The following is a 16,289-nucleotide window of genomic DNA, read 5'->3' as shown; positions in this document are numbered from 1 at the left end:
TTGGCTGTTCTGTGAGTTCTTTCTTTCTTTCTTTCCTTCTTTCCTTCTTTCTTTCTTATTTTCTTAGAGAACTCGATAGATATGTAGAGGAGCAGACGCAAGCAAGCTTCTCATGCCCAATTGCCACGTCATCGTAAAGAAAATGTAAAAGAGGAGGAGCTGACTGACCAATCCTATGGATAGAAAAAGCATCTAATGGCTTTCTTTACAATTCGTTTATTTTACATAAATACCCCTGAATATATTTTTCCGCCCTTTATAACTAGTTTAACTACCATTTAACTAAATAGGTCAACGAATATTAAAAAAATCCTTATTCGATCCGCGTTTTTAACGTGAATTCAATTCTGTTCAAAAATTGATCGGATACAAATACGATAATTTCCTATTTAATAATGGATTATTATTCGATTCGTTTAGCGATCTGATGGTAATAAAATATCTGAAATATATTTTTATGTTTGTCTATTCGATTGTTTTTTTTTTTAGAACGATGAAGATTTATTGATGAGAATCATGTGTACAACCAGTGGCTTCAGATAAACAAAGATCATCAAGCCACGAAGTAGTAATTGGCCAATCTGTCATATACATGATAGACAGGGCCTTCCTTGCCAGGGCATCTGCAATTACATTGATAACCCTTGGAACAAAAAGAAAAAAAACAGATACACAAGTAGAACATAAGATAATGTTACTTTATTGGAGTTTGTTTTGTTATTTTTCTAGATTTTCTATTGGTTATATATATATATATATATATATTGTTTTATGCACTGTGATACATGGAATCACATATCTATTAAAATAAATATAAAATAAAATCAAAATGTAAAAAACGTAAGAAAATCAGAGACTAAGAAGACTAGACGAAAGAGTAGTTTTTGAATTCTCAAGTCTCAATCCTAACCCCCATCAACAAAACTATAAAAATATCAACGGATAGTTGAAAATTTGTATTCAATCTGCATTCATATCCATTTAGCAGGTCTGTATTAAAAAAATCACTATCCAAAAACTATCCGAATTCGTCCGAAAACTAATTGGATATTATCGAATCTGGCCAAATATAATTGGATACGAACATGACAATGCCATTATCCGATTGAATTCGATCCATTACATCCTTACTTTTAACTCAGAAATGAACCGACCCATTCATGGTTTTAAAAACCGGTATCATGATCAGTATCATTCTCAACCAATATGGATCGGCCATATCAGGTCGAATCGGATCAATTTTGATCAAAAAATATTTTTTGATAGATTTATCAGCAGTTGGAGCTGTTCCATCGATACAAGATTGGGTAGGTATTTGATCTGATACCATTTTTAAAACCATGGTCTCATTGGCATCATTTGGTTGCATAGAATATTAATGAGAATGGAAATAAAATTTTCAAAACTGAAAAAAAACTACTTCTGTAATCTTTTACCCCATGAGTATATCACTAATCCAAATTCATTTCATATTTGACTATTAAATTCCATCCTATCTTGCACCTTGGGATGTAGAGAGTTTAATCCCACATTTGTTTATCCTGACCCTGGTGTCTTCATATACTTGAGGAGCTATCTCCAGTCTTCAGACTCTCCACCTAATTATATATCATTCATGGATATATAGTAGCATCATCTCTAGTAGCTAACTTGTAGGAGAACAAGCTTGCACCTCCATTTCACTTTGATCAAGGTAAGAGTCAAAACTAATCACTAGTTTCAGGTGAGGTTTCAATTTTGTTAGAAGAATCTATGTGGATTCATGAGAAGCTGAGGAACTTAAACTTTCTCCAAATTTTTATATAACTTTTATGTTACAGATCTCCACAAAATTCAGAAAAATGGGGGTTTCAATTTTGTTAGAAGATGGAGAGACTCTGCATCACCATTCATGGCATTTACCTCTACCTACAACTTTGAAGAATGTAAAATGTTGGATACTATTAATTTAAGGGCCCAATGTAAAACTGTCACACGATTAAGGGTTATCACCGGCAGGGATTGGTCAGTCTGGCCATGGATTCTCTCAAGTCACTTGAAAGTACTGGTGAAACAAAAAGAGGGACTGTGGGATCAACCAGTACTTTCAAGCGACTGGAGAGGATCCAGTTGCAGTCAATCCAGAATAGATCCAGGCTTAGTGCTCTATTGACAAATTTGAAGTACCAATTTCTAATACGAAAACAAAGTTTGAGAGAGAAAAAAGATGCATTCTATAAAGGACCAAGTTTCCCTCCACCCACAATGAATGGGATCTCATTCACCACGGGGTGAGAGAGGGCATGAAAGGGTATTTTGGAACATACAAAAACCCTAAGATGGTGGGTGAACTGTCTTCTATGGGTGGAGGGAAACTTAGTCCTATAAATATGGGATCATCAGGAAGCATCTGACAGATACAATTAACTTCAAAAAATTATATATGCCGCTCATATTCGAAGCTTTCCCAGCTCCAAACTCGCTACCTTCACATCTTCTAGCTCGGTAGTCCCCTCACCAGCAATTGATAAGAATCCATCCTTGCCAGCTTCTGGGATTTTCTTTGCTGGTGGTGCTGCACAGACTGGGACAACTGATCTGATTTGAACTGCCGGAGCCATCATATTAGAAGGCATTCTTCCAGTCATCATCCCTCCTCGCCAAGGTCTAGGCGAACATGCAGGAACCGCAGTCCTGAACCCTATTCGAGCAGGCACCTGAGCACTCGAGGGGTTCACTGATGATGCAGGCCCAACAGTTTTAACCGTCACAGGAGCTTCAGTCGAAGGTACTCTAAAACCTCGGACCATCATTGGAGAAACTTGAGGGGGATGATGTGGCCTAGGACTAGACTGAGATAAATCAAGACCTTGCAACTGACGCAAATGGAACTCAGCTTGGCCGGGGTTTGTAGCTCTGAGTCCATATCCAGCATCTGTGTATCCCTGAGCGGTCCATTCAAAATGTCCACTCTGGCCCCCTTCCAGTTGTACAGTGTGCACGATGCTGGGATCTGAATCAACATTCTTTTGTTTATCCACCTCCTGTTTTGTCTCCTGGAGCAATGCTTCTGCTCGGCTGTCACCAGAAACAGGAGCATTTGGAGCTTCAAATGGAAAAAATCCAGAGACATTTGACTGTATATTCATTTTCCGGCCATCACCATCTGCATCACCATGAAGCCATTCCTCACCCATTTGTGTTCTGTCTACCTGAATCTCCTGTTTTGTTACCTGGGACCTACTCCCAACAGCAACTGGCATCAAAGGGTTCGAAAAGAATAAAGACGGCCCTGAGTTAGACATTGTAGCTCCTGGCACAGGGTGGATAGGTTCTTGATCCCTTACAGGAACATACTGCCCGTGTTCCGGCTGGAGTATAGATTGAATAAATGGAACAATCCGAGGACCAGGTGGAGAAATTGGTGCTACTGGAACAGTCAACAGGCGGGTCTGCTGCTGGGAAGCCTGTTCTTGCGGCCACATTTGGTACATTGCAAATTCAGGTTTAGAATAATTCCAATTCTGATACTGCGTTGAGTACAATGCTACATTTGTGCTAGCCGGCCTTGTGAGCCTACGAAAAGGAGCTGTTCTCCGGCGCCCACGTTGCCGGTCATTTTGAGTTGATCTGTTTGCCTCTGCTGGACACAAGCTAGCAAGGGTGCGAGCCACAACAACCTGTTCCTGTTCCTCATTCCCTTCAGACTCCAACCAAGCAGAGGAAGAAGAGCCTTGGTAGGACACTGCATGAGAACCAATGAGAAAGGAAAATCAACAACCAAAGAGAAGGCATACATGCCATAATTGTATTTGCATGCTTGGATCTAATAAATTCCTCACACTGGAGTAGGACACACAAGATAAGAGCAAAGGAAAAAGAATGACACGTACTTTGCTTCAAGGCAGACCAAGCAGCCATAGCAGCATTTTTCTGTGCTTGCTTCTTGGTCTTAGCTGTTTCTCCTGTAAAGCTCATTCCAGCAAGTTCAACAGTACATGAGAATACAGGAACATGACCTGGCCCAGATCGAACGGTTGTATAAACAGGAAGGTTTAACCCAGCTCTGTGGGAAGTCTCTTGAAGGAGATTCTTGTAAACTCCAGTTTCATCCTGTGCAGTAGAGATATACCAAAGGAAAGAGCATGAATTATCAGTTACATACCCAGAGGGAAGTCTGAAATTTAAGCTAAAAAATAAACCCAAAAGATATATGTACAACAATAATGTTCACAGAATATTTCTTAGTTTTGAATATTATTTGAGTCCACTATTATCAAACAGAGGCAAGGCAATAATCAATTCTAATGAGTATTAACTGAAAAGAAGACTCTCATTGACTACAATGTAACAATGTCTCAAGTGGGGCTACATAAGGTGCTTTCAGAGTGCAGCTATGATCTTTTAATAAACTCAAGCATTATAAGTTTAAAACTACTCTTGTTACAATAAGGATAATCATCTAGATGGAACTAAAACCTGACCATTAGTGCATATCAGTCACACAGAAAACAACAGATAATGACATACAGATAATTCACATTTACATATTTTTCCCACTTCCCCAAAGATTCTTTAAGTCATCCCTGAATGATCAGATGCTCATATTTACCAACATGTGGCAAAAGGAATACCACTAGGTTTTCACCCAAAGTGTCTCCATCTTTACTAGATAGAATCCGTTACATCTCCTAAAGACTTACTAATACCACAATCAAATAAGGCACTTTTGCTGCTTTGAAAGGCCTGGTATCTAAGTCTTATTGTCCTCCTCTTCAGAGGAGGTGGAAGATCCTACTTAACCAAATGAAAACAAGTCAATAGCACAGTGACACACAAAATATGTACCAACTCTAGGAGGGTAAGTGGAGAGAAATTTCATAAAATGAAAAATTAAGGCATGCACAGAAGTTCTGGATCATGCTTGGTTCACTTCCAAAAGTATGGAAAGAATTTGAAATTGACAAACTGGATAGGAAATAAGTGTCAGATGAAAGTTGCTAGCAAATTCCTAAAGTACAGCCAGGGGGCCAGGAAAGTACAATATCTACTTATAGTTGTCAAAATCAAGGAAGCTAGTTGAGCAAATGCTCCCTCTAGTGTTTTAGCAAGCATAGGCAGTTGTTCCGCCTCACTTTTATTCCAAATGCCACAATATAATTTTGCAGGCTATCTCTACCAATGTTTAAAACAGTTACAAGCTCAAAGGAGGTCAGTTTCCCCATGAAGGGGGGGGGGGAGTACGGACACAGATATAGGTGCACAAGCCTGCATCCCATAGGACCCATCTTATTTTTCATCAGCTATAAGAAATTCTTTTCCCCGACAGCTCCATTCCTTTCCAAGTAAAAAGTCAAGTAGAAAGAAAATGTGCAGGTAAAACCAATACAAAAGGTTAAAATTTTACTTGAAATCTTTTGTGTTACATGACTTTCAAACAGAGCTATGTAAGGGATGGGAACTTATTCAAACTATTCACTGCTATCACTTAGTAGTCACGCTAGTAAAATTTTCAAGTTTCATTCCACATCATTCCAACACTAACACAGAAGTAACAATACACATGGACAATGAAACCACAGAAGATGAATGCGTGAAACAATCTAAGAGCATAATGGCAAATACCCTATCGTGCATGAAAACAGATATCTGGAGATGATCAAATAAGGATGGCGAGGACTAACTGCTCAGTTACAAATCAATTAGTCTTTAAATAAAGTCAATTTTTCTTTATTTACTATATCATTTTGTTATTCTACTATGGATTACCACCTCTCTATTGCATTAACAGATTGACCCGCAATCCTCAATATTTATTGCCATTTCAAAAGTAATAATTTAATTTTAACATATCTGCTATAAATGCTTCTTTGATACTGATATGAGTTTCTTCCAGAGGGTACAGATAGACCTCACCCTTTCAGTCCCTTAAATTCCTGCCTGTTTTGTGTTTTTGCATCCTAGGTTACTACAATGCACCAGCTAGACATGAAAGATTCAACTAACCACTGTTTAGAACGTATTAGAATGTCTCTAAGAATATTTTTTTTAATCAGAGCCACATTGAAAATCACAATGTTGAATAAAGATACAAAATGCATTTGTCTGAGAGTAGTTCAGCTACAAGTTTATATTGAGTGGGGAAAAAAAAAGTGATGCAGGTTCATCACCAAACAGGGTTTGTATTCTTAGGAATTAGTCTAGGGTTGGATTGCATACATGTTGGGCCTTTGATCCCAGGAGTTTTCAATGTCATAGTCCCCTTTTATGGGCCTAAAGTATGGACAATATACCCTATCTAGCGATTACTTTTCTTCAAACTTTTGAGCATACCTTCCCCCTCCCCCCCTCTTAGACCTCCATTCAATCCCTGTTTCAGCCTCATCTGCCCAGCAAATTGGCTGCCATTGAATTTCTCTCAAAACCCTCAAAACCCCAGTTTTCTGTCCTAATTTTGAAATCGGCAAAGGGGAAACCTGCTGCTGATTTGGTTTTGTTTAACCCTTTCAATCGCCCCTAATATTTCAGACCTATTCCACCACCTAACCCTAACCCTAAACGTGCTCCTTAACCTATTCAATAATCCCAGTCCTATTCCCTGATTTCAGATCCTGTTTTGGGACTGATTGAAATCTTCAATCCTGTCCTACATTAAGAAGTTCTCCAACAACATTATATCATATGGAAAACACCGTAAACATCCATTAACTTTATAAACTTCACTAACTGATTATTTCCTATCAATTAATCAATAATTATTCTTGGTTGAGGGCTTATATTGGCCCCTGATTCTGTTCCTCCAAATGAAAGTTATCAGGTTGGAGAGACACTCTCCTCGCCCTATACTGGGTTCTTAAATCTGAAGTCTCACTAGCAGATCTGGAATGTGCAGCAGAACCAAAAGGTCGCATATGTTTCCACTATAAGCTAATAGCCAAGGACTCAAGGGTACCTAGTACGTACCATAGCTAACATTATCGGTGCAAGAATTAAATTCTATACTGTGTTTCATCCCTTAATCCGTGCTGATCTTTGAATAATAGTAAATGTGTGGAAAGCACAATAACAAAGAAGGCAATAAAATATCACAAGGGAACAGAAAGTTAAATTTAAGCAGCAGCAGATGCAACCAGAAACAAAATGTCAATAAAATGACAGAAGATGAAAAGAAAGTGCATGAGTCATACACCTACCAACACTCTTGCAGCTAGAAATCTAGAGGGACCCCTCTTTGACAGCGTGTTGAGTGCTACCTCAGCTGCAGAATGCTCTGCTTGTCTCAGGGTGGTGCAGAAGGTTGGACTTTCAAAGTTCTCTCCATTGAAGTTAACAGTAGCTTTGAAACGAGGTGCATGATCAGGTCCTTCACGAATACAAGCATAAGATGGCAGGTTGAAACAGCTTCTTTGAGCTAATTCTTGCAGCTGGTTTTTATACATGCCTGGACGTTATAACAAACATATACAATGAACAAAATATACAACAGAGAAGGTGGCAAGGGGGGAGAAGGAGAGGATAAGAATCCCACAGAATTAGAACAAATGACTCATTCCCATCATTGATTTGCAATTTTAAACTCAAAACTATTTGCAGAAAAAGAGACAACGCCAATGACTCCAACTAACCCTTTCCCCCAGACAATTTTGCAACATAAGCGAACTCATTCTGAAAAAGAGATTACTAACCTTTGTTAACTCAAACTATTCTAAAGTTACTTGTATCAAAGCAAAGAAGAACTCCTGGCGACATAAATGAGAGAATTAACAAAAGTTTGAATTCAAAATCCCATTTTCCCCCCTCTTTGGTTTGGTAAACTTAGATGGAACCTGCAACCTCCCTCAATTCTGACACAAGTTCATCGACAGAGAAATGAACTTGAAAGTCTCACAGCTTCCAAAAATACCCACCGATGGAAACCAACTAAAACGAATTCCATAAGGCAGAAGTAAGCTAAAAAAAAATTGTCATAAATTATCTGATCTTCTTAATTCACAACTCCCATAGAACTCCACGTTAGCATTAACAAATTCCGCAATGAATTCGAATACAGGGAATCAACTTCCTTAAAGACTAAAACGAAGCATTTACATCACATAATATCACCTCGATCAGATCACCCATAAACCAAAAATAACCAACAACTCAATCCGACCAAAAACTCATCGAAAACCAACCTAGAAACCAATATGGAAAAAAAAACCCATAAAAGTAAACAAGCCCAAAACTAGACTTACTAGTGAAACCTGAAGAAAACCTCAAAGAAACAGATAGGAAATCAAACCCATTTCATTTGGTCAATCAAACTGAGTATAGAAGAAGTTAACTTGCTAGATAACTGACCTCACTTCCTCCCAAGTGATGAATTGACGACCTGCAAGTCGTTTCAAATGATCGTATTCTAGTCGAAGACTGACATGAAAATCCCCAATGAAAAGTTAGAATGAGATAAAAAGGGATCTCTGAAAGAGCATAGTTGCTTCGAAGATCTGAACAACAAAACTGAATTTTCACGCTCTTTTATGAGATATCTATCCATTGATCCATCACTGCTCTCTGTCTCTCTCTCTCTCTCTCTCTACTACTACTCTGACTCCTACACTACTACGATAAAGAAGCTACTTTTTCATCGGCCATTAATACGAATTAAGAGTCTGGACGTTTTGCTAATGTACACCTACCGCACTAAATTTCAGAGGAATTTATCTAAATACCCTTCTAAGGTAATTAATGAAACAAGCGACTTTACTGGAGAGAAGTCGTGCAGCAATTGAGTTTGACTCAACTGAGATTCTTCAGCTTATCAGAAATGGGCTTTTCTACTATCCAAGACATGGGCCATATTACCTAGGCCCATGTAAGACCTATATTCTAATCCTTCCCTGTTAATCACTTGTCTTGGACAAATTTTTTATGTTCCAACTAGGGTTTTAAAAAAGGAATCCGATCCAAACCGGCCAATCCAAGAAGGATTTCTAGGGTTCAAGTCGGTTCTAGCTGAATCGGAATCGGCTAATGCCAAATTTCCAATTCCGCTTGCTTGAAACCTGACCATATACATTGCCAGGGTTTCAAGAATCGTGATTCAATCAATCCAGATTCTAGTCGATCCGGCTCATCCAACCAACAACAATAGACTAAGTCTTATCCAATCTAAATGTGGTTGGCTACATGATGCAAATCAAAGTAAGAGAAAAGAAGAAATGATGACATGAGAGATGAAGTGCAAAAAAAGAGAAATGAAAGTAAGAGGAAAGAGGCCAAGCCGAAGAAGTCAAGGAAATCTCAGCTATATGGGGTCGGCAACATGGATCTTTGCCCTCCATTAGGCTCTATCCAAGGTCATACTTGGTACAAGATCCGGCTCATACGATCCTTGTACAAAAAACCCTAGATGGCATTAAAACACCAATTCCAAGGCCAATCCAAACCCATCCAAGCCGGTTCTAATCCGATCCGGATGAAAATCAACCGGGCCCAATCCGGATCTTGATTCCATGTTTTTAAATCATGCTCAGTGCCCACAGATAAATAATGTGTCTTTGCTAGTAGCATTTCAACTCAGCCCATTTGGAGATCATAGGTGCAAATGAGGTAAGTTGGCAAATATAGTACAAGAGCCCATTATGCTTGGGCTTTACTTGTTTTGGGCCACGATGGTTCAGGTCAAACTTGACATATGAGAACATATAACCTATCTTTTGCCCCAAATTTCCAAGGGACAATTTATGGGACATAAATACCTTGATAGTGCCAATTGAACTGTCATACTTAAGCAAAAACAACTATTGACATATGTACCCATCACTACATAAGAAACAAAGAAAATGAAGTAACAAACAAACATACATGAATTATGAATTATGCATAATGACTCAAAACAACTGGAAGTGTAGCTGTGATTAGAGTTAATCCACAATATATAATCATAATTATATCTAATCCACATCTACACATTTCTTTGTCCCCCTCAAGAAAATTTATTATTCAAAATATTTTATGGGAGAGGGATCACTACGATGCCATAGTGCAATTTCCCACTAATGAGGGGGTGAGTGATTGAATCGTCAAATAGGCATTTAATTAAGAAAGAGAGTGTATGGGGTTTAATTCTAGGAAGTGGGAGGACATCCTCACCCCTGCCTTCCCCTTTAATGAAGGTTGTCCCAACCATTAAAGGTTGGCTGCACAGTGCCATATCACTATCTTAGGTTCATTTACAAATAAATAATAAAAGTATATATGTGTGTTAGTGTTGGTTTTTGTGTTTGAAATATTGACAAAGTGTATAGAACCATCTACATCATATTTATTGAGTATCTTCCTAATCTACATGGTGGCTTAGTAGTATTCTGTTATAGGGAGAGTGTTCGCCACGATATCAATGTGGAGATGAATCTATATGCCACACTAATGGTGGCACAAATAATGGAATCATCCACATGATTAAGTTAGAAGAGAAAAATACAATAAAAAAAAAGCATCCTATGTGAGAAGGAAAAAACAATCTGAAGTTGTGGAAAAATTTTCACTTTCTTATGTGTTGCTTGACAAAATTAAGCATTTCCTATAATCATGTAGACAAACTTGATGCATTAAACACCTTTAGCAAGACAAATTCAACGATTCACAAACTATCATAAACAACATTCAAGAGATTTAAATCAATCCAACTGTTGCGTGTGAAAACCTCCTGTGCTTGGTTCGCCCGTGGATGAACCTACAAAAACCAAGCAATGAGCGCAAGAGGGCCGGTGTGGGTCTGGCCTAGGACTCTCCGATGCTCAAGTCGGTCTCCAACGCGACAACAGAATCGCGTGGTAAAAAGCCGGATCGGGAATAGTGCTCCATACCAGGTATTTATAGAGTAAGGAGGAGATGAGACGGTTGGAAGAGTCCTAGTATGGTAGGAGTCCTTCTTTCGGAAGGTTCTCTCGCGTAGGCGGAGTGGAGAGTTATTTTAGGGGTCGGACTCTTATTAAGGTAAGAGTCCATGTAGAGTGCGATTCCGTATTGCGCCGAGATCGCGGCTCGGTCCTTATCCCGTGATTCTCGGGATGTGCTTGTGGCCTGGAGATCCCGGTGGGGTGCTATGGGAGCTTCAATGGAGGAGGGCTCGGCCTACGAGGTCGGCCCATGGGGTCGGCAAGGGAGGTCGGCCCGGAGGTTGGTCTCGGCCATGAGCTCGGCTAGGAGTGTATGGCCGACCTGTATAATCTCGGCCTCGCCACCGGCTAGCTCGCTCAAATCGGGCTTTGTCGGGTGTGACTTATCGGATATGGGGTCGGCCCAATTCGGTTCTCGGACTGAGGTCGGGTCGGCCACGTGGCAGCCTCCGATAGGTGGGATGTTTTATACCTCATCACAAACACAAACAAAACATAATAATTAAGAGTTTAGAAAGAAAAAAAAAGGTAAACCCTTTGGGGCTTACAAGTATTAGGCCGGCCCCTCTTCCTCCGGAGTTGCTTGAGCCATCGACATTCATGGTCCAAATCGGTTCGGCAGTAGCCCCGACCTCTTCGACTGTCTTTTCTTCTCCGACCTCATGTTCGGGCCCCGTGCATTCAGCGATGAAGTCGGCAAGGGCTTGTCCTTTTATCGCCGTCCTCGATCGATAGCTTATATCGTATTCACTCAACTCAACCGCCCGAAATCGTCGTCCCAAAGCGTCGGGTTTGTGCAATATCTTCTTGAGTGGCTGGTCGGTCGAGACGCGATCGGATGAGCTTGGAGTACGGCCTTAGTTTCCTTGCAGCCGTGACTAGAGCGAATGCTACTTTCTCGAACCGGAGTACCTTGTCTCGGCATCAACAAGAACGTGGCTGACATAGTATATCGGCCTTTGAGTTTGACTCTCTTCCTCGATCAACACCGCACCGACCGCTACGGGAGTGGCGGCTAAGTAGACTTGAAGCTCCTCTTTTGGTTCAGTCGGTGAGAAGAGGCGTTCTCCAAATATTTCTTCACTCTCTCAAAAGCTTCCCGGCATTCGGACGACGGATAAAGTCTCTTGGGTTCCGGATATTCTTTAGGGCCTTAAAGAACGATAGGCACTTGTCGCCCGATCTCGACAAGAATCGCGCCAACGCCGCCACACGTCCGTTTAGCCTCTGTACTTCTCGGATCGTCCTTGGAGGACTCATCTCTTGGATGGCTCGATTTTTGTCGGATTGGCTTGATGCCTCGACAGAGACCATGAAGCCGAGGAACTTTCCCGAGGTTACGCCAAATGCACACTTGGCGGGATTCAGCTTCATCTCGTTCTTCCTCAATACGCCAAAGGCTTCTTCCAGTCGGCCAAGTGGTGTTCGGCCTTCAAACTTTTCACCAACATGTCATCCACGTAGACTTCCATGTTCTTCCGATCGCCGTGGAATATATAGTTCACGAGGCGGTATGTCGCTCCGGCGTTCTTCAATCAACGGCATGACCTTGTAGTAGAAATTCTCTTGGTCGATTCGAAGGCCGTGTATGACTCGTCCTCCTCATGCATCATGATTTGGTTGTAGCCGAGCACGCGTCCATAAAACTTAGCATCTCGTGACTGGCCGTGGCGTCGATCAAGAGGTCGATCCGAGGTAGTGGGTATTCATCTTTTGGGCAAGCCTTATTGAGATCGGTGTAGTCGACACACATTCTCCACCTCCCGTTCGGTTTAGGGACCATGACGACGTTAGCCAACCAGGTCGGGAATTTCTCTTCTCGGATGAATCCGATCGGCGAAGCTTTTCCACCTCTTCTTTGATTGCGGTTTGTCGATCAAGTGCGTAGTTCCTTCTCTTACGCGGATTGGTTTTGACCCGGATCCACATGGAGTCGGTGCTCGCTATATGCCTGGTATGCCCGACATGTCGGAGCCGAAGGCGAAGACATCGGCGTTCGCTTTTAAGAAAACTCCGAGCCGCCTCCTTTGATCTTCATTTAGTAGTGATCGAGTTGGACCACCTTGGCTGGGTCATCTTCGGCGAGATGAAGTGGGGTGAGGTCTTCCACGGGTCGTCCTCTTCTCTCGATCGCTCATCCCGCTGATCTTGGGGAGATGCTCGGCGCACATGGCCATTCCCGCACATTACCCTTATTTTGCTTGGCGAAAGTAGCGTAGCACTCTCGTGCCTTCTTCTGTCGCCTCGGACCTCACCGACACCATTCTCGGTGGGGAACTTCATCTTCAAGTGTGTCGGGAGATGATGGCTTGGAGGGCGGTCAATGAAGGACGGTCGAGTATGGCGTTGAATGCCACTACCGACCGTACCACCATGAATTTGACTTGGATCGTCGCTTTGGCATGGAGCTTGCCCAATTGTGACTAGTAGGTCGATCGAGCCCTTGATGGTCGCGCCGCTCCGAGAACCCGTGAAGCGAGGTGCCTTCGGGCGCTTGGCGCTTCATCGTCGAAGCCAAATTATCGGACGCTTCTAGTGACATAAGGTCCACGGATGCGCGGTATCGACCAATACACGGTGGGCGGGCCTGTTTGTAATTTCTACCGCACCACTAAAGCATCGTCATGAGGTAAACTTATACCTTCAAGGTCGGCCGGTGAAGGAGATCGTCAACGCCGGCTTGAGTTTCTTGGTGGGCATCTCGGCCACTCCGACGAGCGCGTTTGCCTTAGCCTTCGAGTAGTCTCTTGCCGGGCCCTCAGGGATAGTGTATATGGGGGCTCCCTTATCATTGCTCGGCCCGGATCCGTCCTCGTTCTTCTCGGTTCGGACCTTGTCATTGTCTCTTTCAACTCGCTTTGTTTTCGGCCCTAGGCTCGCTCTTCTTTGATCTCGGTCATCGGCCGCCGACCTCCACGATCTTCTCGGCCTCCTTTGACATATCACTTCAGTGGCCCGCTTTTATCGGCTCTTCGATTTCTCTTTTACGAGTGATAACAATCTTGATGTCGTGACGGTGTCCTTGTGGAATTGGCAATATTTGTTGGGATTCGAGATGACCCCGCTTGCATCGGTCGGGGTCGGCGGATGTACCCCATCTTGTATTTGCATCAGGATCTCCTTGCGAGACGCATTCAATGGCGTGTAGTCGGGGCTCAGAGCTCGATCCGACTGTCGGCTCGGCGATCCGTCCTTGGCCTTTTGTCTTCCCTTACCAATCATTGTCGGCCTTTTCTTGTTGGTACGACCTTCGTTGCCCTTCCGGCTTGGAGGACCTCGGCCATATTTGCAAATTCGTTGTACCTCTCCAAGAGCTCGGCCGGTTTCTTGTCGGCTTAGAGCCAAGTCCTTGATAAGGTCCATGTCGGCCAATCCGTTGCTCATAGCCGTATGGGCGTGGCCTCATCCAAATCCTTGATATCTAAGGATTCCTTATTGAAGCGGGAGGCAATGCTCGGATCGACTCGTCGGGCCTTTGCTTCACGCCGAGGAGGTTGACCGTTGTCTTCTTATGTTTCATACTACTCGGAAGCGCGTGACAAAGGCTCGGCGAGTTGAGCGAAGCTTTTATGGAATTCGGCGCAACCAGGGAAAACCATGAGGTCGCCGCGCCCTTGAGGGATGCGGGAACGCTCGGCAAGAAACGATCTCGGTTCCCCGTACATGGTCATCATCGCATTAAAGTAGTTGATGTGATCTGTCGGGTCGGTCATCCCGTCATATCGGTCTAACGGGGAGGTTTGAAACCGTTTGGTAGCGGCGCTGGGTCATGATCTCGGGAGGATAAGGGTGACGCTTGACCAAAGAGTAGGCGTCCGGTCGCTTGTTTCTTCAACCCCTCCACTTACTCGGCCAAGTCTTGTAGCCGCTTCTCGGCTCGGTCTCGGTGCTCGGCCAACAGGCTCCTCGGCCCGGGGTCGATAGGGTCGGTCGTCCCATTGTAGTCGGCCATTCAGTCAGCCCGGTCCTCACCATCCTTCCTTGTTCTTTTTCTTCTTGGAAGTTGGACCCTCGGGGCTCCCCTGTTGTTCTTCTCGAGGAGGTGAGCTCGGCGTCGGGGAGTATGACGCGATCCTTCTCCTTGTCTCGGCACGCACCTTTCAACCGGGTCTTTCCTTTGTTCTCGAGAATCTCCTCGGCTGTTCGTCCTCTCCGATCCGTCCAGAAAATACCGACCTCCTCGCTATCGAGCCGCCGGAGGTTCGATTTCTACCCTGTTCGCGGGCTTTGGCGATGTTCTTGTTCACCCCACCGCGCCTCTGGGGCGCGGAGGTGGAGTCTTCTGACGAGATGGGTGCGAGGATGCAGCCCGACTCGGCTCGGCCCTACGCGCCACCATTTTGCCGTGCAAGTTTCTTTCTGGCGGACTGAGCCGGAGGGGCGGGCTGGCTGGCCATCAGCCCGCCTCGGGCTATCTCGGTTCATGAAGGCGCGCAGCATCTCGCTGGTGTGGAGATGTGCGACTGCAAATCCATAACCTATCGATTATTTGCCGGGGCTTCTCGGGGTCCAAACTCTCCGGTAAGGGTGGCGGCTGGCCGTAGGCCATTCCCGTCAAACTTGGCTCGGGGCTCGCTCTGTGCTGGGCGCGGCCGTGGTTAGCGCACCTCCCCATTCCCGCTCTCGGGAGGGGGAATGGTGCCCGTGATGGGCTGCGCACCACCTGCCCTAGGGGTCTTTTTATCCCCTGAGAGGCTTCGGGGCGGTGATCGCCTCGCCGCACTGGGGTTGTGGCTCCTCCGCACGGAAGTAGAGCCATGCTGCCCGACCTCGTGTGCACCATTATTATTGCTCACGGGAATTGGCGAAAGCGACGATGCTTGCGATGTCGTTCCCACGAGACGTGCGCCAAATGCATTGCGTGTGAAAACCTCCTGTGCTTGGTTGCCCGTGGATGAACTGCAAAAACCAAGCAATGAGCGCAAGAGGGCTGGTGTGGCTCCGGCCTAGGACTCTCCGATGCTCAAGTCGGGTCTCCAACGCGACAGGCAGAATCTGCGTGGTAAAATGCCGGATCGGAATAGTGCTCCATACCGGGTATTTATAGAGTAAGGAGGAGATGAGACGGTTGGAAGAGTCCTAGTATGGTAGGAGTCCTTCTTTCGGAAGGTTCTCTCGCGTAGAGCGGAGTGGAGAGTTATTTTGAGGGTCGGACTCTTATTAAGGTAAGAGTCCATGTAGAGTGCGATTCCGTGTTAGCGCTGGGATCGCGGCTCGGTCCTTATCCCGTGATTCTCGGGATGTCTTGGCGTGGCCGGAGATCCCGGTGGGGTGCTATGGGAACTTCAATGGAGGAGGGCTCGGCCTACGAGGTCAGCCCATGGGGTCGGCAAGGGAAGTCGGCCGGGAGGTTGGTCTCGGCCATGAGCTCGGCTAGGAGTGTATGGTGACCAGTATAATCTCGGCCTCGGCACCACTAGCTCGCTC

The 16,289-nt window shown here is 44.1% G+C and overlaps 1 protein-coding gene across 1 annotated transcript; it reads right to left on the bottom strand.

Moving 5' to 3' along the window:
- Window positions 1–2,400: 2,400 nt before the first annotated feature.
- Window positions 2,401–7,437, bottom strand: LOC122669536 (double-stranded RNA-binding protein 2-like). Its single transcript, XM_043866312.1, has 3 exons — window positions 7,173–7,437; window positions 3,873–4,092; window positions 2,401–3,724 (listed from the first exon to the last, which is right to left on the bottom strand). The coding sequence occupies exons 1-3, from the start codon at window positions 7,416–7,418 to the stop codon at window positions 2,430–2,432; spliced, it is 1,761 nt and encodes a 586-aa protein (XP_043722247.1). The 5' UTR covers window positions 7,419–7,437; the 3' UTR covers window positions 2,401–2,429.
- Between the last annotated feature and the right edge of the window lie 8,852 nt (window positions 7,438–16,289).

The sequence above is a fragment of the Telopea speciosissima genome, chromosome 7 (genome assembly GCF_018873765.1).
Source record: "Telopea speciosissima isolate NSW1024214 ecotype Mountain lineage chromosome 7, Tspe_v1, whole genome shotgun sequence".
Taxonomy (NCBI): domain Eukaryota; kingdom Viridiplantae; phylum Streptophyta; class Magnoliopsida; order Proteales; family Proteaceae; genus Telopea; species Telopea speciosissima.
This window is presented reverse-complemented; position numbering and strand designations above follow the sequence as displayed.

Coding starts and splice junctions, on each gene's coding strand:
- LOC122669536 (XM_043866312.1), bottom strand. CDS start 7,418: ATGTATAAAAACCAGCTGCAAGAATTAGCTCAAAGAAGCTGTTTCAAC. Junction 4,093..7,172: donor TTCTAGCTGCAAGAGTGTTG/GTAGGTGTATGA, acceptor TCTACTGCACAG/GATGAAACTGGAGTTTACAA. Junction 3,725..3,872: donor TTGGTCTGCCTTGAAGCAAA/GTACGTGTCATT, acceptor GTTCTCATGCAG/TGTCCTACCAAGGCTCTTCT.